The following is a 25,756-nucleotide window of genomic DNA, read 5'->3' as shown; positions in this document are numbered from 1 at the left end:
AGGGAGAGGGGGCAGTATAGTTTCGTTCCCCTTCTACTGGTGGAGGCTGTCCAATCTCCTCAGGGGTAGTCTGGCTAGAGTAGACAGGAGGTCATTAAACTAATAACGAAAGGGGAGAGTAAAAACAGGGAAAATATGAGCGCTCATTTAGCACAGAATCAAGATGTTGAAAACAAAGTTAATGAAGGAAGCAGAGGATATGAAGAGAAAAAATTCTTTAATTGCCTATACACCAGTGCTCAGAACCAGGATAACAAACAAGATTGAATTTAAATTGAATTTATGCTCATAAATAAGCAATCTAGTTGGTATAACTGAAACCTGGTGGGATGATGTGTAAGACTGGAATATTAAAAGCAGTGGTTATAACCTATTTAGGAAGGATTGAGTGGGCAAAAGGGAAGTGGCGCTCTACGTCAAAAATGGCATTATCAGTTTCTGAGTCACTCATAACTCCAAGGAAAATGATCTTGAATGCTTATGAATCAGTGTCCTAATGTATAAAGCACAAGATGGAGTATTAGTTGGCATTTGCTACACACCAGCAAATCACACTAGGGAACGGGATGACCAGCTCCTTACGCTCTAACCATAATGTGTAGGGGGGAAAAACTGCGTGACCGTGGGGTATTTCAATTTGAGTGACACATTCTCGAGGTCTCATGCTGCCAGTATTAAAATATCCTTGGAATTTCTAAATATTATAGACGACCATTTGCTAAATGAAAAGCTGTTGCATCCAACATGGCGGAATTCTATATTAGATCGAATCTTGACAGATAAAGAGGAACTGATCAAAGAATTAAAACTTAATTGTAGCTTAGGAACAAGTGATCATGACTTGATCATATTTACAATATGAAGCAGACCAGTAATATATATATTTGGTGCTTTAAGAGGGCCAGTTTCACAAAGCGGAAAACAATTATGAGCCAGATCAACTGGGAGGAAGAATTTAATCAGAAAAATCTGAATCATAATTGGGGATTGTTTAAGAACACTTAACTAGATGCCCAAAAAGTCACAATCTCATAATCAAGGAAGGCTGTATTGCTTTAAAAAATTGACATGGTTTAGAGGGGAAGTGATGGTAAATATAAAAAATAAAAATATATAATAATGGAAGAAAGGGGAAGCTGATAATTATGAATATAAATCAGAAGCTAGGAACTATAGAAACTGATAAAGGAAGAAAAGGAACACAAAGAGAAATATATGACCATCAGAGTTAACGACAAGGATACTAGGAAGAACAATCCTGACAATTGTATTGGCCCATTACTATATGGAAATGGTAGAATTATCAGTAATAATGCAGAAAGGCAGAAGTGTTCAATATCTATATCTATTCTGTATTTTGGGGGGGGAAGCGGATGATGATAACACTCTTTCCATTCCAGTAGTATCTCAGGAGGATGTTAAACAGCAACTATTACAGTTAAACATTTTTAAATCAGCAAGTCCAGATGACATTCATCCAAGAGTTTTAAAAGAGCTGGCTGAGGAACTCACTAGACAGTTAATGTTGATTTTCAATGTCTTGGATCACGGGGAAAGTTCCAGAAGACTGGAAGAAAGAAAATGTGCCAATATTTAAAAGGCTAATAGGGATGTCCCAGATAATAATAGGCCTTATAAATGAGGACTCATCGTCGAGTGTGTTTCAAATGGGGGTCCCACAGGGATGTGTTCTTGGCCCTACACTAGTTAACATTTTTTCAATTACCTGGAAGAAAATACAAAATCATCCTTGATAAAGTTTGCAGATGACATAAAAATTGGGGGCGTGGTGAATAATGAAAAGGGCAGGTCACTTATACAGTTTTAATACAGCTACATCTAAATGTGTACAGCTAGAAACAAAGAATGTAGGCCATACTTACAGGATGGAGAAACTCCATCTTCGGAAGCAGTGACTCTGAAAAAGAATTGAGGGTCGTGGTGGATATTTGGGGGAACATGAACTGCCAGTGTGATGCTGTGGCCAAAAGGGCTAATGGAGCCCTACAATGCATCAACAGGGGAATTCATGAAGGATGTTGATAAATTGGGAGGGTTCAGAGAAGAGCCACAAGAATGATTAAAGGATTAGAAAACCTGCCTTCTAGTGATAGACTCAATGACCTTAATCTATTCAGTTTAACAAAGAGAAGCTTAAGGGCTGACTTGATTAGTCTATACATCTCTACATGGGGAACAAATATTTAATAATGGGTTCTTCAATCTAGCAGAGAAAGGTATACCATAATCCAATGGCTGGAAATTCAAGATAAACAAATTCAGACCGGAAATAAGGCATATGTTTTTAATGTTGAGAATAATTAACCATTGGAACAGTTTACCAAGGCTCATGGTGCATTCTCCCTCACTGACCATTTTTAAATCAGGATTGGATGTTTTTGTAAAAGATCTGCTCCAGGAATAATTTTGGGGACATTCTCTGGCCCATGTTATGTAGGAACTCAGACTACATGAGCACAGTGGTCCCTTCTGGCCTTGGAATCTATGAATCTATGATACTTGTTGGATTTTTTTATGCCACAGGGAGGAATTTACATCCTCACACTACTGGATACATTTGCAGCTGGAACTTCAATCCTGTTTGCTGTTTTAATGGAGGCAATTGGAGTTTCCTGGTTTTATGGTAAGTGCTTTTCTTTTCTTTTCTTTTCTTTTCTTTTTTTTGTGATGACAAAAAGTCTTGTAAAATGTTTGCTGTCCCCATGATACAGTGGCCCACAGCTGTAAGTAATAATGGAAGTATATTGTATAGGAGAAATCAGAAGAGCAGTAGTTTCAATGCAGTGATCTTCATCTGATTTACAAATAGTGACACGAATATATATGTTCTATGGGCCAAATTTTGGAGCCTTGCACAAAGCCAAAATAAACTGTCTTGGGCAGAGGATCACTGGAGAGGGAGAATCCTCCCACTCTTCCCAAGGTGTTACAGCTGTTAATACACCCTTTGGATTGCAATCATGCCTCTAAACCATGCAAAATTTCAGGCTAGTGGATTAACTTAGTTGCGGAGCCATGGACACTGTCCCTACCTCCCACAGAACCTGTCTGCTACCCACAGGGACCGTGGAATCTTTGTGGTCTCTCCATGACCTACACAATGGACACATGGTGGCTTGACCCTATAGGCTTGTATTCATTTCTTACTGCGCAGTTCTTGTCTGCTTTAGTAATATAGTGGATGATGAAATACTCCTGTAGCACTGAATTTTGTTTTGTTATATCTGTCAACGTATGATGCCTAGTGTATGAGCATATCCATCAATGAACTGGTGAACACTAGAAATAGGACATATATATTAACATGAGGTATTGTGTAGCAGTTTAGTTTCTAATGGCAGTTAGGCACCTAACTGTCCTTTGCGCCTTTAAAAATCTCCCTCTGTATGCATCAGCCCAAAGGATGGTGTCACCATAATTATGTATATTAACAAGGATATGATGAGCCAGGCTTGGGAGCTCTCCATAGACACTAAGGTCTGTGTGAGACCGTTCCATAAATCCAAACAGCAATCTTTCCCAATTGACACACTTTGGTAATTCTGAGGAGATTTTTCAAAGGTGCAAAAGGAAGTTAGGTGCCCAACTCCTATTAAAAGTCAATGATAACGGGGCACCTAACACCTGATTGCATGTCCCCCAAAAGGGATGCATACTGGGGGGTTTGGAGGGGTATAAGGAGACTTCCATAAGGGCAAGGCACAGTGAGAGTTTAGGGACAACTCTGTTCCTATTATCCCGGGGGTGCACAGCAAACTCCCTTGCAGGCCAGGCTTCAGGAGATATTCTGACGGCCACTGGAACTCCCTTCATGCCGGAGTGGCTTTGCACCAACCCCAATGCAATGGTATGCCAGTGAACCCTAAAGGAGAATAATGCTTACACAAAGTATGGGTCCAATTCTGCTCTCAAATGCATGCACATGGCTTCCATTTATCTCCTTGGCAGTTGCACAAACAATATCTGAAAAGCAGAATTTGGACATTTGTATTTTCTGTTCCCTCAAGTACTATAAACACAGAATGGAGCATTAAAAATACAGGACAGTTACATAAGGAAGAAGAAACAGTGAAATTTATTTTTGCTTTCCCAGTGCAAAAATAACCCAACGTTGGCAGCCAGCCACTGCTCATTTTCCTCCAAACCAATATAAATGCATTTAGGTGACCTTAGCGAGAGGAACAGCAAGTGTATTTAGTTTATTAATATAATGGGACACTAAATCGGGATAGACTCAGTACTTAAATGACAGGAATTTTAAAACTGGTGTAATCTTGTAGAAAATGTCCTGTGTCGTGTATGTCTGCCAAGAAACAGGAGTGTTAGCGATGAAACTGTTGGAAAGCCACTTGAAATCTAAGATAACCCTGACTGCTAATTGAATTGTAGCATCTACTATTTCTAAATGTACAACCCTTCCACCTCGTTCACTGCTTTGCTGTATACCTGTGATCAGTTGTATCAAATCATGCTTATGTAGAGAATTTACATTACGTAAACTGATTTTTTTTTCTTATATATTTTGCTTTGGAAAATGTATTCCTGCCTATAGCGGACTGGGTTTCAGATGGATAAAAGCTTCTTCCAGCTTAAACTCCTCAGGTGGTGCTTGCCACCTTTTGGTTTCAGGTGCAGAGTGTCAGTATTTTTGCCTTAGACCTTTAGACTGTGTTTCGTTCTGATTTGAGAAGACACAAGGAATTATCTGTCTTAAAAAGGGTCTGAACTCCTTTTTATATTGTTGGCAGGCTTTTCTATTGCTAAAATTAAGAGTTTTGATTGCCTCTTGTTTGTGAGGCAGCTAGATAGCTCCACTGTGTATCAACAATAAATGGCACTTATTACTGTATATTAACATGATTGTGTTTATATATGCAACATAATGATCCTGTACAATTCAGCAATGACAGAGGAGACTTTTTTTATTCCTGAAGAATGGAAGTGAAACTGTTTGTTACTTGGATTAATAGGATACTATGTACCCAGGGCTCAGTTCTGCCAATTATTGGATAGCAATGGGATAGTAAGATAATAAATGTGAGTGAAGCTGGAAGAATCAGGCCTATATTTCTTCTGTTCAGCATGTGATGCTCAATGGGTTTTTTAACTCTCACTAGCCATTGTCCCTGAAGCTTCTCATGTCCTTTCAACCCAAAGGACTAAATGTTGGGGGCTGTTAACTTCTTACAGAACAGGTGGAATTTTAAGGCTCCAGATATTTGTTTCTTTTTTAAAAAAAAACAAAACTGAAACTCAATGTTTGTCCAATGCAAGGAAGAACACCAGCTGAGAAATGGAGGGCACTTTAAAGCTCCATTGGTCACTGAATCATGCTGAACACTTTGGGCAGAATTTGGTCTGTATTAGCCATATTGTACTCTACATATGTAATGGAAATGATACTCTACTTCTCTTGGGAGGGACTATAGCATTTCTTGAACTTGTCCCTGTCAAAGCTGATGAAATTATAATAACCTCCTTCTCTGAATAGCCAAATGTTCAAAGAAATTCTGGATTCTCCCTGGGGATTCCATAATGTAACTTGAAATGAGTGTGGGAAACTATATTATATTATAAACCTCTGGCATATTTTTTTCCTTAAATGATCTGCTAATGTACATTTTCACAAATATACATCAGGCAGTGTAAATCATAATACAGTGTAATGGCCTATTTTTATTCCCAATCACCTATTCCCAAATCACCTGGTGTGGTGGTGGTGGTGTGGGTTTTTCAAAATTCTCCTGCAAATAACTAATGCCCCAACTCTGAATACAACTAAATTTGCCATGTTTTTTGTAACCCCATCTGTCATGTTTCTGGCTGACTTTTCAGACAGCATAAATGTTGAAAACATGCTTCCAAATTACTATTCTGTAAGCAAAAGCAGCTCTGTATTGAGTTCAGATACAAGGTACATGCAACAATTCCACTTTTCCTCTTTCAAAATACAATGCACCATCCAGGCTCCTCCTTTGGTGACTTTGGGGTTACTTTGCTTATTTTTAATTTCTGTTCTGCTTTCAAGCCAGTTGTGTCCCAGTTATTGAGGACACCATCCAGGAAGACTTCCCCCCCCCAGTTCTGTCAAAGGCATTCTAAATATTTTGGCAATTCAGTAGACCACTCAAACGATAATCATCTGAGCAATGCAATATTAATAGTAAGCCTATCTCTTTGCTCCACCACACACTTTAGGAATATATTGAATGTCCTAAGGGTCCCGTAATATAAAGTTGTACTTGGGTAAATAGTTCTTACTCATGGCAAATAGTCCTGTTTTGACAGCATCAATTCATCTATCGTACCTTAAGATAGTTGCCATTAAAAAGTCAAAAACATTAATCAACCTCTCACTCTTTCTTTTCTATCCAGCCACCTCTTCTCTCCTCACCATAATCAGAGTTCAAGGACATAGCCGGCCAGCATTCAAGCATATATTTTCCCCTAGAGACTTTGTGACTCATCCAAGTATATACTGAGCTAGCTGTCCTGATTACTGGTGAAATTATTCTTCTTTTCCTGACAGTCATCTTATTTTCTTTTTAGAGATAGTGCTTTATAACTGTCATTGTGTGCTTTATAAAGTTCTCAGGTACCCTTGCTCTACTCCCATTTGCCTCCCTCGGCCGTCATCTCATCCCACCTGCACACATCACTTTATTTTTCTAGTTAAACTCCCAAATGGAAATTTTTGGCAAGCAAGTGATCTGAAGGGGTGACGTCCACAATTGCTGCATCTAAGGAAAGCAAAGAACGTCAAACACACAATCTTTGCAATGGTAATTCTGTCCATCAGAGGTAGTGTAAATCTCACAGGTTTTAATGCTGCTTTCTTATAAAACAATTAAAGGCACTAGATTTTAGAGGAAACTGCTTTTTAAGAGAGGTAAATGTGTCAAAGAGAGGGATGCTCCTACTCTAGTTTGGCAGCTGAGGCATAAAAATAGCATTGTTTCTTTAGTGATGAAGAGTTATCTTCCATTATTAAAATGGGATTTATTGTGCTTCACAATAGCTAGGCTTGGATGAAGTCCACAAAGTAAATCATCTCCTGAGGTCCCTTCCAACCCGGATACTCTATGATTCTATGATCTGAGCTCAGTCAGAATTCACTTACTTGGTAGAACTTCTCTCTTTGCTCATCATCTCTTTCCCTGCCCCCCCCCCCCCCTATAATTGGGAAAATAGCTATTAGTTTGTCTCAAGCAGCTGATAAATGTTTTTACTGACACAATAAAAGCTGCTGCTCTATAAAGAACAATTTATTGCAGCCCCAGGTGCTATTTAAATCGTTGACTGATTTAATCTGGCATGGTCTTGACCACCTTTTGTTTTCTGATAGACCCCAGTTCCCTTAGCGACCCAGCAGGAACATTAGCTTAGCCCGAAGGCAAACTTGACATTTTGGCACAGACCAAAAATGTGGAAATATTTAGTTCACGTAATACTTATGTCCATTAACTGTGAAGCTTTTGTTCCAAAGATTTTTTTACGGGGGAGTGGGAATTGGTTTGTTTAAGCAAGTAACAATACTTTAGTTGGCATTCAGTTTTCCTTGTGTTTACATAAGGTATGCTTTGCTTGATACACATTCTCAGAAAAACCCCTCCCACCCCAAATTAAAATCTGTTAATTAGCACCACTGCCAGGAAAAGTTCCACATAGGCTTTACAAGTCACAATCCCTGTCATGGCATGTTTCTATGAAGGAATAAGCTTAACATTTGTGAAAAATGAATTCCTATTTCCATTCCTGCCTCGCATTTTCAGTTGCTCAGAATCTTCTTAAAAAAAAAAATCCATTTGGACTGAAACTTTCCATACTTGGGCTCAACCCATGGGTGGGTTTGTTCGGAATGTTTGAGTTAAATGGGTGGATCCATTTGGATGATGGGGAGACAAATATTAGCCAGGAACTGACTTTCGACATTATGCTTTTGTTCATGCACACATCCATTCACACGTCGATACAGGAGTGCCGCTGAACAGATTGCAAAAGAGGGAGGAGAAGCAATCAAAACGGGCCAAACTTGAGTGGCGTTGTAATTCTGTGTGCCAGGTCACACTATCACTCACTCAAATTTGGCCCAGCCACCCCTCCATCATGCCAGCAGTGAATGGAATCTGCCATTACACCACCCAGCTCCAGTCAGAGACTAGGAGGGTGGGAACCTCAGCTGGGCCCCTGCTGAGTTCAGATTCTCAAAAGTGGGGGGGAGGGCATGCCCCCCTTGTTTAAAAAGTGGTGGGGGACAGTGACTCTCCTTCCCCATCTCTGGCACCCATGCATAGATACCAGTACAAGCATGAATGTAATACCTCTACAAACATTCATGCGAACAAAAACAGTCACAGAAATAGTCATGAAAAAGCAAACACAAATGGTGCAAATGTGGTTGGAATGAACAGAAATTTGGAATTCATGAATACATTGGGGAGATGTTACTTCTTTATATATATATAAAACTTTAGGATTCCAGATACTGAGAACTGATCATCATGTTACTTTTTGGACACCTACTTCTTTCAGATAAGAGAAAACAGTTTCTCTCCAGGGCCAGTGGGCTCCACTGTGGTTTATGTAGGATTTGAGTGGTCTCTGGGCCTCATGCTAGCCCTCAGCACAGGGATGATTTACTCCTTAAATCCATAATGACGCCATAAGCAAATCACACAGCAGACAATTGTGCAGGGGCATCTGCAGTGTATGAAATTTCACCCTGACTAAATACAGTAGTCTTTATGCAGTTGAGATGAAAGAATATTGCTGTGTTAAAGGATAATTTTCAGTTACAACTGGGATCTATTTGCCATATTTTTATTAAGCTGTTCTTTTACACCTATAAATTTGATGGCTATGTCCAGAACAATTATTTATGCAAGAACCATGCCAACTGTCATAAGTGAAGTAACAAAACATTAGTAAAAAGAAAAGGAGGACTTGTGGCACCTTAGAGATGAACAAATTTATTTGAAGTGAGCTGTAGCTCACGAAAGCTTATGCTCAAATAAATTTGTTAGTCTCTAAGGTGCCACAAGTCCTCCTTTTCTTTTTGCGCATACAGACTAACACAGCTGCTACTCTGAAACAAAACATTAGTGTGGACACATTGATAAAACAGCTTTGCTGTTTATGTATTTCAGAGATTGCAGTGAAATTCTCTTTAGCACAAATGTATTTATTTAGGGTATTTGGTCATAAAACTTAAGCGCATCATAACTACTTTCCCAATGAGAAACAGAGATCACCCTGGCAGTCATGTATTAAAAGTGATATAGATTCTCTCAACTGGTGATTCAATCAAATGTTGGGTTTATGATATCAAATCCTTCTCATGATTGCAAGAGCCACCAATATGTAGGGGTTTTTTTTCCCCCATGTGCCACGTTATAGAAGCACAAATGAAACTGGGAAAGTGGCTTTCAAGAAATGTGAAGAAAGTGAGCAATATATATAGATATATATACACGTCTGCTATGGAGGCCCCTTTTCAGAGCTATTATTTGAAAACAAAAATGAAGCATGTCATTTGAAAGCTACTTTTAGAGGACTCAAATGATGAGAGAGCAGGGTTTGATCTTAAAGGACAAGGCAACTAACTGAAGCATGTATCATCACCTCTTACATTTAAAGTATATGACTCTTTTTACTTTAAAAGATTTCAGAAGCACTTAATAAAGGTTACTAATTTATATTTATAGAACCTACATGCTCTGTTTTTAGGGTTGCAAAAGGTTGTTGAGCGTGTATAAATCACCCATAGTAACAGACAGCTGCTTTGGTGGCATGCAGCCACTGATCAACCGTACAAATCAAGATTCAAAGAATTTAGGATAGGAAGTTGGGAAGAATACTTTATCTAACTGAACTGGGCAGAATTAGGAAAGTCAAATGTTAAAGTCACATGATTAAAATGGGGGAGAAGATTTTATATATAACCATTTAAAATGTTAAAAATAAAAGTAAACTTTACAGAGATGATAGTCAGCACAGGTTTGCAGAGTTAGTTTGAGATTGTCAGAGTGTGAATAGAAATAAAAGAATAAAGAAGTATGCATTGTAACTACAGTAAAGTGGCTAGAGTGTTTTGCTGAAAAGGAATGGATTACTCCTGAGCTTAAAGTTAAGCAGATGCTCAAGTATGTTGCTGAATTGAGGCCTTTAAATTGCACATTTCTAAAGCACTAAACAGCAGTATTGTCTGATGGACTATAAGCCTGATTCTCAGTTGCTGTTCTGACCATGTAAAGAGACACTGATGTAAATGAGAATCAGCTCCTACAAAATTTTAAAGCCAGCATATCAGAGTTAAACAAGTTTAATAAAATATGAGAAACAGTGCAAGCAGGTGGGCTGAATCCTGTAGCTACACAGAAACAGATCATAGGAAAAAAATCCTTCTATAGGTGAAGAATTGTAGGTTAAGAATATCAAGGATTTGGTATGTTCTTCATATTGACAGTGATGGAGCAGAGCTGTACTGCTATATTGAAACTGCAAAGAGGGGGATGTGGGAACAAAGTGCCTTTATTTGCAGAGTTGCAAGTCATATATCCCATGATCGAAAAGACTTTAGTTACAAAATGCTATGCTGGGGGGAAAGAATTAGTTAAATGTGGTTACTGAAGCGAAGTTATGCAAGTCAACTGGTTCCATTTGAATTGTTCCCTAAGAATAGGCATTAGTACTGTGGTGACACCTTTCAACTCTCGTAAACAAGTTCCTATGAGAAAAAGCCTTCAAACTTGTGGCTCTTTGCCCATTAGTTTTGGGATGAAAAACAAACCTGCAAGCTGCAACATCCTTCTCCAGTGTATTAATACTTGGAAGTTCAGTACATCTACATGAGCGTGTGACACCGGTCAAAGAGAAGTATTGAGCACTGAAGCCAAGAGCCATTTTTTCTCTTGAAGATTTCTCTAATTACTTTATTTGTGTTGTCTCTAGGCTTACAAGCAAGGAATCTTTTTTTATTTATGTGTTTATTTTATGGTGGTTCTGACCAGGAAATTTTTTCCAAGCTATCACAGCAGTAGTGGTCATGTAATTATAAACTGATGTGGGAAAATAGTCTTGGCACAGATTAAACTTTTGCAAAGTGATATGTCCTATTGGGAAAGGCTACCAGGAGAAATTCAATTCAAGGATTTCAGCAACAGATACAAAGCTGGAGGTTGGGGGGGCGGGGGGAGAAATTTGCATTCTAACCTTATGGAAGGTGGACATTTTACAATTATTTTGCATCACAAATTAAAACTGCCAGTTAATACATAAATTTCTGTTCTAATAAAATACTATGGGTGGAATGTAAGTATTTTCAGTCAGGAATGAAGTTCAAGAAAGATCCAATGAATATGAGTTAGCATGATTTTTATAATTTTTTCTTCCGTATACTGAGCTTTCTACAATTAGACATGTCTTTATCAGTTTGAGACTAGTTGCAATACATTTTACATGGGACTACCCCTGTAGACTCTCAGAACCTTCAGCTACTGCAGACTACGGTAGCCTACTGGAGACTTTCACAGGAAGGACCTCATGCCTACCCATTGGCTCCCAACTTGTTCAGGGGTGAAATATGGTTTAGAAGCCCTATGGAGCTCTATAGGGTTTAAGGCCTGCCTATCTGAAAAAAACCATATCCTTTTCCTCATGCATTGCCACAGAATATGATATGTGCGGAGGTACTCACGCTAACAGACCTTGAGTTAAATGAGCTGTGGCTGGAGATAGGATGTTTCCTACGAGAGGTTCTCATCTCTGGAACAAATGTCCATCTTTGGTCCCATGGAGCCTGACACCCTGAATTTAAAGAAAATGCTACAAAAATGTTTATTTTCTCAGGCTTCTGAGAAAGGGACAAGTAGAGGATGGTGTCAGTGAGGTAAAGGATGGGTGCTTGCCCAGGTAGGTTGGGTGGCTCCAGAAGTTTTTATTTTTATGTCTTCCACTGCTGCTTATGTCTATATATTAAATATATATACATGAGAATTTAGGTGTATCATCTAAAAGGAAATACATGAAAATAATCATATTTCATCCTTGGCTTTATGTTCCTGATGAGATATGGGCCTGATTCTCCTTTAAGGGCCTGATTCTCCTCTCACACCAGTTTCATGCTGGCACTAATTGGCAACCATGATGCTATTTCAACAGAGATTCCAAAGACTGAGTCACAATGGAAGCTGAACTATATTCTGATCTTGAAGTCCTAGCCCAAATAACACTTTTTGATGGGTGCCTTAGAAAGACCTTAAGTGGACAGGCCCAGGAGCTTCCTCCAGTTCACTGATAGGACAGTAGGAAGAAACTTGTACTGCCACTGTGTATACTGTGTCTGGTCACCCAGAGGGTTCTAGCTTTTAGTGCTGTATACATGACACCTCTCACACGTACCACACACACACACAAAGAAGAAGAAGAAACAAATAAGGTATTGAGAACCTTAGCTATCTAGATGGTTTAGAGGAACACCTAAGTGCTTAAATGATAGTTTGGTTAATTTGAGAGAGACTGTCTGCTACTCTTCTCTAGCCAATGTCAATTGCATAGAAGTCTGTTCTGCTTCTCATTTTCATGGATGCCTCTTTCCACAGAGCACAGTAACAACCATTGGATGTAGCTAACTTTCAGCTACAGTTTTTAAGTAGTGTTTGGTTATATAAGGTTTGGCTCATGACGAAAGTAATAGGCTCATGTATTTGCAACTGCTAATACGAATTTATAAATGCTGATCAAGTGATCCAGGTGAGTCTGCCGTGTTTATAAACACATGTTCTATGTCATTCATTTAACACAGCAAGTTTGATTACAATTATTTAGAGTCTGATGTTGCAGTCTCATCAAGCAAACCCTCTGTCCCTGGCTGCCCAATGATTTCAACAATCAAAACTCCCAAACTTTTCCTATAATTGCTGCTTTTTACTTTTTTACACATGTGAACATGTCATTTATTTTCTAAGGTATCTTCTCTGTCAGCAGTGTTAAATTAGGAGATATTGACAACGTGTACCGAGATAATAGTTTTGGTATTATTGAGTAGTTTCCTGCAATGCTTTGGGAAATCTAAACCAGGGCATTGTAGCCTTCTTGTTATGTCATTATACTCATTAATAACCTGGAAAAGGGGGTGAACAGTGAAGTTTGCAGATGCTACAAAATTATTCAAGCTATTTAAGTTCAAAGCAGACAGCGAAGCGTTACACAAGGATCTCACAAAACTGGGTGACTGGGCAACAAAAGGGAAGATGAAATTCAACATTGATATGTGCAAAATAATGCACAGTGGAGAAAATAATCCCAACTATACATATGCAAGGATGGGCTCTAAATTAGCTGTTATCACCCAGGAAAGAGATCTTGGGATCACCGTGGATAATTATAGGAAAATGTCAGCTTAATGCGCAGCAGCAGTCAAAAAGGCTAACGGCATATTAGGGCTAGTAGGAAATAGATAGAAAATAAGTCAGAAAATATCATAATGCCACTATATAACTCTATGATATGTCCCCACTTTGAATATTATGGACAGTTCTGGTTGCCCCATCTCAAAAAATGTACAGTGGAACTGGAGAAGGTTCAGAGAAGGGCAACAAAGATTATCAAGGGTATGGAAAGGCTTCGGTTTTTCACCTTCCTCTGTAGCATGGGACACGGGTCACTTGCTGGAGGATTCTCTGCACCTTGAAGTCTTTAAACCATGATTTGAGGACTTCAATAGCTCAGGCATAGGTGAAAGGTTTATTGCAGGAGTGGGTGGGTGAGATTCTGTGGCCTGAGTTGTGCAGGAGGTCAGACTAGATGATCATAATGGTCCCTTCTGACCTTAGTATCTATGAGTCTATCTATGAGTTTAGGGCTGGGTAGCTTAGAAAAGAGATGACCAAGGAGGGATATGATAGAGGTCTAAAATCATGAATGGTGTGAACAGAGAAGTGTTATTTACCCTTTCTCACACTACAACAACCAGGGGTCACCTGATAAAATTAATAGGCAGCAGGTTTCATACAAACAAGAGGAAGTATTTTTTCATATAATGCACAACTAAGCTGTGGAACTCATTGCCATGGAATGTTGTGATGGCCAAAAGTATAACTGGTTTAAAAAAAGAACTGGATAAATTCATAGGTGATAGGTCCAGCAATGGCTATTAGCCGAGTTATGAAGGAACCACCACCAGGCTTGGGGAAACCCTAAACTAGAGCCCTGCATGGGGCTATTCCTTAATCCTGCTCCCACTCACACTTGCTATTATGGCAGTGGGTCCTGTGGAACTGCAGGTCTCTACACTTGTCCCGTGTAGGTCTCTACCCTAAACCTCTATCAGAAGCTGGAAGTGGAAGACAGGAGTGGATCACTCCATAATTGCCATGGTCTGTACAATCCCCCTGAAGCTCTAGCATGGAGACAGGATATTGGGCAAGATGGACCACGGTGTGACCCAGTATGGTGGCTCATATTCTTATTCTAAACTGAAAGATAAGCAACTAGGCAGATTCTAGAGAAGGTTACCGAAAGATGAAATGGCATGCATTACAAAGGGAATGTGTATTTCTTCACACTGCGCTGAAAAACTGGTAGCTCCTCTGAAGACTTACAAATATGTGGATTTACTTTACAATCAGTGCCTTCTTTGTGGGTTTTTTTACATGACTATGAGTGAGTTGTGTAATTTGACTACAAGTACAATAGCCTATAGGCATAATAAAAAAGCATCTGTATTCATTTTGCCACTTTAATGTTTGAAATGCATTGTGGCTTAACTGAAAATGAAGCTCAACATGTCTTTCTCAGCAGTCATGTGATTTACAGTTAGAATATCATGTGAATGGGCAATTAGGGAGAAACCCTGGTCCCTTTGAACTCCATTGCAAAATTCCTGTTAGCTAAAATGGGGTCCTTCATCCTTACGCAATTTCTGGTTTGGAAGTAACTCATGTATATTTTTCTGAGACTACAAATAACAAATTTGTTTGGTTTTTTGCCACCGTCTAATCATTTTTGCCAACTTGAAGTCTGTGTATCTTCTGTTTGTGCTTAACTTGCAGGTGTGGACAGATTCAGTGAAGACATCCAACAAATGATGGGCTTCAAACCGGGCCTCTACTGGCGACTGTGTTGGAAATTTGTTAGCCCTGCTTTTTTATTGGTAAGGGGTGATTTATTTATTTATTTTGTCCTGGAAAGAACACTATGAGGATGCTTCCTACCAGCTTATTCATACTAAAAGCAAGATATTAAGCAAATTCATAACATTACTCATCAGGGCCTATGCTACATGTTTTGTTGCCCAGGGCAGTTTTGATTTCCAGTGCTCTCCAAACAGCTGAGGAGAACAAAACAAATACTCTGCCCACCCAATTTGGATGCAGACACACATCCTGGATGTTAATTTGGCACCCTCAGAACCAGGTGTCCAGAGCAACTGCCCTGATTACTGGACCCTAAGGCTGGCTCTGTTACTCGCTGTTATCCCCAATGTTGTCAGCCAGGATAGCAGAAGCCATTTTGACTCGTTTTCACATTTGGAGAGGCTACATTTTGGGTGAAATTTGTCAGACAGGGAAAACAATGGGTAGTGGTCAAGACCACCTAATGCAGTTCCCCAAACTGGAGATAGTGGCTCTGCTTGGTAACCCACCAAACCCTCTGATGGTGGGAATGCTCTCCCTATCCGAAGACAGTGTGCGTGTGTGTGTGTGTGTTGAAGGAAGGAGCAGTACAGTCCTCAAATTCTTTTTTGCAGAAAGTGAACACCAGGTAGGAGGTAGAGGTTAACTGTATGGGATTTAAAGGCCATTTGGCCTGGAAGGGTCCTCAAGAGGTTCAACTAAACATTTTAATCTTTTGAGGTATCTCCATCATCAGATCTGTGTGTAGATCTATTGGCTCTATTGAAGTTGGCTTGGAGAACTGTGTGTGTGTGTGTGGTGGTAAGTGTTTATATTAATGCTGAGGTTTACATATTTCTCATTTTATTCTCCTCTGATCACTGTACAGACTATAAGGCTGATGAATCCTTGGTGTCTTGTTGGGTTATAGGTCAAGTTTATGTTCTGTCTTACCAAAAACAGTCATTATGCCCCCAGCTTCAAATTCACTTCCCTCATTTCAGTTGCCATGAATTCCATTTTAAAAGCACACCCCTTTTGGACTGACTTCCTTCTTGGGAACATGAATGGAAGGGGGAGGGAAGGAAGAGAAATCTAAAGTGTCAGGACCTGTCCTTCTGAAGAGAACTCCACTGGAGATGAAGTAAAGGCATAGACTACCCAGCTACCTGCATTATCTGACACAGAATATCAGCCCATGGCTGTATTGCAGGCAGATCATCCTCTTGTACAGTACAACTAAAGTTCCTGGTTGTTCAAGTCCTCAACTCCTTGGTCCTCTAGAGTCAGAAATTCTACTGCAACAGGATATGGGCTCCTACCTGTTCCCACTTATTTACAGGTTAATGCAAGCAAGCATGTATACATAAATGAGTTTCAGTTTGTGATTCAAAAAGTGACCAAGCTGTAGTAACCTGCCAAATCACTTTTGACCAGTGTCTTTCAAGGCTACCCCACACCAAGCATGGGGATCTCAATACTTATATTTAAGAATCCTTGTCCCTCAGAATCCAGACAGCATAAAAGAGATTCAGGCTGTGTGTAAACTACAAATTACTGTGGTATACTTTGTCACTCAGGGGTGTGAATAATCCACACCCCTGAGCGACATAAGTTATACCAACCTAAGCGCCGGCATAGACAGCACTATGTCAGCAGGAGAGCTACCACCTCTCATGGAGGCAGGAGTTACTAAGCCGTGGGAAAGCTCTTCACCGATCGGCCTAGAGCGTCTTCACCGGAAGTGCTAGACCTGCGCAGCTGCATTGATGCAGCTGTGCTGCTGCCAATGATGTGGTGTAGACATAGCCTCAGTTTCCCCTTGTCAGGGGGTTTTTATCCCCTCTACTCCAGAGTCCAAAACTGGTGGGTTGAGTTCATGCGTAGGTCTCTCCTTCCTGGAGGGAGTTAGGAATGCAGTCAACACAGCCTCTGTCCTTTGATGCTACACAATGCCTCATTTGCCTTCAGTGGGCCATCTGATTGTATTCAGGATGAGCACTTTCCCTTAATTAAAGCTTCTTTTCCTGTTCGGTGAGTTACACAATTACAGAGGTTTACAATGCAAACACTCAATATAACTTTATACCACGGGCTATAGAGGTTATAAGTGAGATCAGTAATGCAGCGTCCTACAAGCATTATATAAAGTCTAAACACTAAACACATTCTTATCAACTTAACATCTAATATCTATTCTGATGATGCTAACACACAGGTAAGCAAGGCTGGTTTCCAACTATGCATTTGTTAGTGTTCAGTAAGGTCTGGGGCCTTGGCATGTGTTGCACTTGGTCTGCTTTCATCACACCATGGTACATTTCCTCCTCCTTTTGACCAGTTGTGCCTCTGGAAGCATGTTTGATATGAGGGTAAGAGTATCCATGGGGGCTTTTTCCCCTTCCTGTCTCCTCTCTGTAAGCCCAAGATGGTAGTTGTCCTAGTACTTTTGTACAAAATTTTGAATATGTAAAATGACAGCTTCAAATTTGTAAGTGTTAAATGCAAACCGATCTGTATTATGTTTTGGGCATTTGCAGTTTCAGGGAAGTTCAATTCTGAGGACCTAAAAACTACACAAAATGACTAGTGAAAACCAGAGAGAGAAACTTCATAGAAGAAATGTCACCAGTTTTGTCCAATTTTGATAAAACCATTAGCTGAGATAATACTTTGTACATATTATGCATCACTTTCCATTCAAAGATCTCAATGTTCTTTACACATAACTATATAAGGCTCCCACAATACCCTTGACACAAGTACATATTATCTTTGTTATCCGGATAGAGACAAGGAGGCAGAGAGTGTTTATATCACATCCCCTGGATCTCAGAGAATGTCTGTGATAAAACCGGAAAGAGAACCAAAATCTCCTGACTCCCATTCCCTGTTTTTTAACCACAATATCTTTCATTTAAAGGTGAAATTGCTACTCTTAATCAGTCTGATTGAAACTAATGTTACCAAAGAGGTCAGAGATGTTACCAAAACAAAACAAAAAAAAGCTAACGCTAACTATACTCAGTTACTGGATATTAAAGAAAATCCTGCATGTACTGTCTGGAAGGAATTATATGATTATAGATGGAAACTGAATCCAATCTACTTTGTGTATTCTGGATCCTCTGCCCATCACTGGCTGTGGTTCTGTGCTTCCACTTCAAGGATAAATATGTCTCATTATGACTTCACTGATGCCCAGCAGATGTCAAACATATTGGTTTAAAAAATAACCAAAAGAACAACTTTTTCCTCCCCACAAAGAAATCTATAGGGTAATCAGGTACATGATTCCAGATGTTGCCAGTTATACAGAATTGCAGATTGCCCTCCATAAGGAACCAAACATAGGAATTGCCATACCGGATCAAACCAGGGTCCATCTAGCATCTAGTCCAATATTCTCTTTCTAACCACAGTCAATATCAGATGCTTCAATGGAAGATGTAAAATCCCTGAAATACAATTTTGCAATAACTTGTCCAAGGGGAGAAATGTTTTTCTCATAGCTATTGGGGCTTCGGTGTTTATCTTTTGATGAGTAACACCCCTGACTATAACTGAGTTTAGCTTTTGATAGGCAAATGCTTGGTGCAAAATGTGAAACATAACTGGTAAAAGCAGTATCCAATATGTTTCCTATTGATACTTCATTGATGAAGTTCAAAAGTATAATACACACAGTGCAAAGGGAAACTATTTAATGATTATACCACTGAAACTATCATGTTTGTAACATTCAGAGCAAAATGTACAAATGCTGTCTTCCAATCGACTTAATCTCAACACAAATAACATGCTGCCAATTCAGGGCCAGCCCCAAAATGTAAAATAAATAACTCAATATGGAGTGGTGATGTTTATACCTAATGTTTTAGGCAAATCAAAATATTTGGGGGAAGGAAGGGGTTATTCAGTTCTAAATTTCACTCAGCCATCATTAAACAAATGTGTGTCAACTAAGCACATAACTTCTTGAGGCGTTACCATTTATGTATGTGCTTTGTTTTTGAATAGTAAAATCACAACAATATGCACAAGACTGTGACTACATATAAAATTTTTACAACTATTTGTTATATATGTACTATAGAACATAATTCAGTTATTAGTGTATTTTTTATTTGGAGGGTATGAAGATCACAAATGTGGACTAATGTACTAGAATATGGAGGGTGCAATTACTCCAAATGGTTAGCTGTGTGACATAGAGAGGAAAGAGACACATTAAATATAGCTTGTAAGCCTTCTGACGTGTATTAAGGAAAATAAACAGATGTTTCATTACATTTGAGGATTTTTTCTCCCTGAAATGTGAAGGTAGCATTTGGTAGTTTTATGTAAAGGTTAGAGTCGAAACTAAAGACTGCAGTTTTATATTGGGTATTTATACATTCACTCCAGTTTATTTGTAGATCAAAAGGTCATGGTGAATATATGGAGATTTTGACATCACTGTGACCTAGGATATTTTCCGTTGCATTAAAGTTTATGCCTTCAATTTCAAATTTAAAGCAGTAGTGATCTGCCATATAGCTACATCAAATCTGGATCCGATATTGTCTCAAAGATCAAAATTAGCTATCAAACTGTTAATGACACAAGACATTCTTATCAAGACATATTTATGATGGGATACACAGATACATTTTTAAAAAGGAAAACATTTTAATAGCATACCTAGCATCTGGTAGCATCCAATCAGTAATGAGCCAATGAAGCATACACTGAAGTCAGTCAGTCGTACTTTATATTAATGTTCCATTTGTAGGTGTTCTATAGAAGGTTAATAAATTATCAAAAGATGTTATAAATATGTTACAGACATGAAGACTGTATGTTGAAGATAATTATAACCACATCAGTAGAAGGTATATAGAGATGGTTATAAATCATTATTATATAAACAACCTGTTGACCTGTTAAATTCTAATGATTGATTAACCATTTAATAAACCCTTTAGCAGCCCTCTAAATGCTAGTTATAAATATAAACTTAGTATCAGTTGTGACCCTCAGGGATAGATCCTGCAACCAAATCCACACAAATGTTTGGATTCAGATCCCAATCTACAATAGTTTGAATGAAAATGCTGGATCTAGCTTTCTTGTGTACCACACTCCCTCCAACCCAACTTTTGAGAACGGAAAGCCAAGTTCTGGATTCAATTTTACAGCATGAACCTAGCTCTAGGGAAGTAAATGAAAGATGTTCTTATGGTGTTTTCCTGGCTACCAGGCTTCATGTCAATTTGGGTATTTGGGATATAACCTTGGCTCTATTTTCAATCACACAATTGCTCACAGATGTCTGTGTGTAGGATGTGGGCTGCATCATAATGGACACTGTCTTTCCAAATAAGCTCATTCTGATATAAATATGTTACCAATTGTTCTCTCAATTACTTGGTGATGAACTGCATGGTCAGGGTTAGATAACTACCCACTTCAGTGGAGGCAGGAGATAATTGGAAAGCGAATTAAAAAAGAATTGCTAATCTCTCTGAAGTATATGCTTTAATATCTACTGTAAAAATGAAAATAGGCACCTTTCTGGATCAGTGGATGCTGCATCCTCTAGCCATGCATACAGTCCTAGAAGACTTCCAGAATTAAGGTCCAATATTGTCAATCATTGACTGAGTGTAACTACTATAGATAGATACTTTCTAATACCTGTGGGGAGAGTACACCATTTTAGAGAACATTGAGTAGCTTGATTCTAATAGTCTGGTTTTTTTCAGGTGTCTTAAAAGGTTATATGGACACTGTAAACATGATTTATTAGGGGAAAAACATAGTCCATACAATTTTTAAATCTATATTTTGTATCCATTATAAATTCTGAAAATAAAGCAATGGAAATGCTTTTTTCTTTCTTTCTTTTTTTTTTTTTTTGTTTTGTTTTAAACCAGAGGGAAAATCTGAATTGAAAAGATGTAGCAGAATTAGAGGGGGCTCAGAGACAATGAGAAAAGAGTGGGATTGTTTAATTTACAGGATATTAATAAGAGGAGGCATAAATTATACAGTATAATGAATGGCACAGAGAAGGTTGATCAAGGACTTCTGTTAGCCTTATAATGAAAGAATAAGATGACAAATACAAAGCTGATAGTTTTTAACACAACTTACCCTGTGGAACTCATTGCCACATGAGATCAACAAGGCTAAGAACTTTGCAGGATTCAAAAAACAATTGGTCAAAAAAGGATACCAAAAATAATGAGTTATAATAGTTACATGTTTAATTTGAAAATAATTTTGGAAGGGATTAAACCTGCATGCTTCACAACATAAACCGGCCTCTAACAAATGGTTTTTAAGAGAAAATTTTACCTGGGGGAAGGTTATCCCATAATTGCCTAGTGTAGAGGTTATTCACTTTCCTCAAAAGCATCTGGTACTGACCACTGTCCAGGATAATGGATTAGAAAGCTCCCTCTTCTAATTTAGTATAGCAATTCCTATGTTCCTAAATATAAACGGGTATTTCCATAGAATACTATATCAAACATTTATCTTAGGAGTTTTAGATATCCACATATCTATCTTCGCATTAGGAAGTGTCTTGTTGAAGCATTATGCCCACATTTCTCACAGCTATTGAATGCCAGCCAAAAAAAAAAAAAATCACGAGATGAACCAACATTTGTGAGTAGATAGCATTGCTGGCATTCTTGCTGATTTGAAAAAGCTATCTCAGTAGCCTTTGACTTTCGAGACCTGGTCTACACTAGAAAATTACTTTGGCTTAACTACGTTGTGTAGGAGTGTGAAAAATCCACACCCCTGGATGGCATAGTTAAACCGACCTAAGTCCCCGTGTAGACAGCATTAAGGTGACGGAAGAATTCTTCTGTTGACCTAGCTACCAACTCTTGGGGAGTTGGATTTCCTATGGTGATGGGAGAACCCCTCCCGTTAGCATAGGTAGTGTCTACACTGAAGTGCTTCTGTAGCCCTTCACGTGTAGAGAAACCCCCAGTCTCTGGACATTTTAATCGGAAGTGGTTGCACGGCCCAAGGTGGAATAGCCCAGGGGACAAAAAGAAATTACCAATGTACTTTGCACATTGAGATGATATACACATACTGATAGTCATCCAATCTATCTTCTGACAAATACAACATTTAAAGATATTTCTGGTGACTGATTCTATTAGTATTGTACTACAATATCTCTAACAAAACTTAAACATATTATACTGAATCAATAAGTGATTCAAAATGTTTCTAGCCTGCATTGTACTACAAATCTAACTTCTTTCAATAGGACACACAATCCAAGGAAGATACATTTTGATGGGCATAAGAGTGGCTGAGTTTTCCAGTTTTCAGTAGCTCATGTTCAACATAGAGCAGCACCTACAAAAAAAAAATACCCTCAAGCATCTTATTTGTTTAAGTGGGATAGAAAGTGCTGCTGTACATTGAGAGAGTGGGACATCTGGCTAAGCTGTCCCAAAAATCTTTAGTCAGAAGAGCTTTTTTACCCACCAAGGCTTTTTTCCTTGAGCATGCAAGCAATGGTTTTCCTGACCCACAAATATTTTCAAAAACTGTCCCACTCCATATCCGCATCAGGATGAAACTAGAAACCTTTCCATTTTTGTCACAAAATAAAACCAACACACACAGAGTCCAATCTGAGTCTAGTCAATAATACCAAATGGCCTGGTGGTGAGAGCACTCACACACGTGATGTGAGAGGCTCAAATTCCTGCTCTGCCTGGTTTGGAGCAGAGACTTGAATCTGGGTTCCCACATCCATGCTGTAACCACTGGGCTAATGGCTATTCTGGGGACAGGTGGACACACACACACTTGAGAAACCTTTCTAATGATATGAACTGAACATGGCACACAGTAGATGGATTAAAAACTGGCTAACTGATAGGTCTCACAATGTAATTGTAAATGGGGAACTACTGAGTGGTTGTGTTTCCAGTGGGTTCCCACAGGGATTAGCTCTTGGCCCAGCGTTGTTTAACATTTTTCTCAATGTCCGGTCAGAAAACATAAAATAATCACAGATAAAGTTTGCAGATGACACAAAAAATGGGGGAAGTGGTAAATAATGAAGAGGACAGGTCACTGAGTCAGAGGGATCTGGATTACTTGGTAAACTGCTTGAAAACAAACAATATGCATTTCAATATGAGTAAAGGTATACATCTAGAAATAAAGAATGTAGGTCATACTTATAGCATAGAGGATTCTATCCGAAAAAGATTTGTGGCTCATGGTGTACGAGAGCTCCCAATGCGACACTGTGGCCAAAAGAGCTAATGCAATCCTTGGATGAACAAACAGAGGAATCTCAAGTAGGAGCAGAAAGGTTATTTACCTCTATATTTGACAGTGGTGCAACTACTGTTGGAATAGCATGCCCAGTTCTGATGCCCACAATTTTAAGAAAGATGTTGATAAATTAGAGAGGGTTCGGAGAAGAGCCACAGGAATGATGAGGAAACTTGCCTTATACTGATAGACTAAAAGAGCTTAATCTATTTATCTTAACAAAGAGAAGCTTAAGGGGTGACTTGACTACAGTCTGTAAGTATCTATGAGGGGAACAAATATTTAATAACAGGCTCTTCAGTCTAGCAGAGAAAGGTATATTGGGACAGTTCCATCCTTATGAAGCATTACTAGTACCCTGGGGAAAAGGACAAAGAGGGATCTTGAGGAGTCCTCAGGGACCCTTTTAAAATCTCGGCCTGTAGTCCTGTCCTGGACCCAGGACTTCAGCCTTGAGAACTTCCCCATCTCTAACTCTAGTGTAAACTACAGAATAACAAGTCAGATTCCCCATCTGCTTCAGAAGTAGGGGACGAAATACCCCTTCCACAGCAGTGTGTCATCTGCCGGTGATATTCACTAGTACACAGGGCAGATACAAATAGCCTGGCTGGAATTTTGGGATTTTTCTGACCATTAATATCATTCGTGAGTGCCCTAAAAGGTTCCACACTGTCATCTAAAAGGGACACATTGTAAATAGGCTGAAGGTAGGGCCTATTGCACGGGTCTAAGTATCCCCTTTGCACTGGGCATCCTGCCTGATCTAACAGATGAGGCTTGTTTTCCACTTGGAGTTTTTCCAAAGGACTAAAATTGTGGTGCTTTCTATTTTTCCTTCCTTAGTTTGTGGTGATAGTCAGTATTATAAACTTCAAACCTCTGACCTATGATGACTATACCTTCCCTTTCTGGGCAAATCGCATTGGCTGGGGAATAGCATTGTCTTCAATGATCCTTGTGCCTGCCTACATTATCTATAAATTTCTGAACGTGCGTGGGACCTTTAAAGAAGTAAGTGGAGTGCTAATAAAATGTCATGAAATGTTATGATGAAATGAATGTACTGGATTTGAGCTAACAGTTTGCTTCTCTAGCTCCCTAGACACATTCCTCGTTATGTGACCTTTCAGATCCAGCTTTCTAACTGGTTGGAATTACAAGCTGGATTTAATACACCCTATTCCAGTTTCTAGACAGAAATTAGTCTGCCAGAATGCCCCATTATAGTTCATAAAAGCATATTTTTTTGATTTATGCACATTTTGAAGTTGAATTAATAGATTTTTCTCAACTGTAGCAACATATATAAATGGATGCCTTCAAATACAGCATCCAGAATAAAGAGTGGACCCATTCCAGTTGCTTTCCCTAGCCATCAATTTGGCCCATGATTCACAACAGGAGTGCTGTGCATCTCTGAAAATCTGGGCACTTCATGAGGTGATTAAAAGAGATTAGGCCTTTCATCTGAAAATATGGTTCCAAATGTTTATTGTTGATATAGTTGATATTACAAAAAAGTTGGAGGGTGGGTAATTATAGATGGAGCTGGTGACATCATCTGGTTTGAAGGTTGCTTGACACTTCCCATTAATAGACCCTGTTTTCAGTTGCTTATAATGTTTTCATGCTGGGTGCCTACCTCAGGCTGAATAATCTTGGAAAATGTCAGCCAAAATAGAGGAGTCATTACCAAAAATGAAGTTGTGAAAAATACGTTCTTATTAAAAAATTCTGGGGGAAATTTGAATCGCCCGAGAGCCCCCATGCTTTAGAGCAGGGACTTGGAATTTGGTAGGGGGTAGACTTTGTGTCAGGAATGTGCCTTTGGCTATCCCTATGAAAATCAGCTGAAATGTGGGCAAGTGATAAGCTTTGAAAAATTGTCGTTCACATGTGCTTAGTAAAGACTTCTGAAGGCTTGTCTACACAGAGTTATTGAGGGGCAGCTATTCAGGAATAGCAATTAAGCTTTAATATCTTTATCCAAATTAACTTTCAAGTAGACAAGTTGTTAGATTTTTGCAGCTAGATTCCCCAAAGATTCAGTCCACATTGGGATGCTCCAACCTGGGATTGAGCATATTGTTCCCTGCAATTGCAGCTCTGGGCTCCTGCAGGCTCCGCCAGGCACCTGAACTGAAAGCAGGGAGACCGTCTCTCCTGGACTCTCAATGACTTCCCCATGCTGGGCCCAGGCAGCTGCCTGATTTGAATGCAGAGGGGCGAGAGTAAGACCTGTGAAAGAGGAAAGGGGAGTAGATTGGGAAAAGGACAAGAGGGTAGTGCAAGATTGAGGGGGGGGAGTAGAG

At 39.1% G+C, this 25,756-nt stretch overlaps 1 protein-coding gene across 1 annotated transcript in view; it reads left to right on the top strand.

Annotated features, from left to right (window-relative positions):
• Nucleotides 1-25,756, top strand: part of SLC6A2 (solute carrier family 6 member 2) — a 108,002-nt gene that overhangs the window by 74,133 nt on the left and 8,113 nt on the right. The window contains exons 10-12 of the mRNA XM_073307584.1: nt 2,545-2,644; nt 15,072-15,172; nt 24,288-24,455. Of these exons, the coding sequence (XP_073163685.1) occupies nt 2,545-2,644; nt 15,072-15,172; nt 24,288-24,455 (369 nt within the window). The remainder of the gene's footprint in view (nt 1-2,544; nt 2,645-15,071; nt 15,173-24,287; nt 24,456-25,756) is intronic.

The sequence above is a fragment of the Lepidochelys kempii genome, chromosome 12 (genome assembly GCF_965140265.1).
Source record: "Lepidochelys kempii isolate rLepKem1 chromosome 12, rLepKem1.hap2, whole genome shotgun sequence".
Lineage (NCBI taxonomy): Eukaryota > Metazoa > Chordata > Testudines > Cheloniidae > Lepidochelys > Lepidochelys kempii.
Note: the sequence above shows the minus strand (reverse complement) of the source record. Positions and strands in the feature narration are given on the sequence as shown.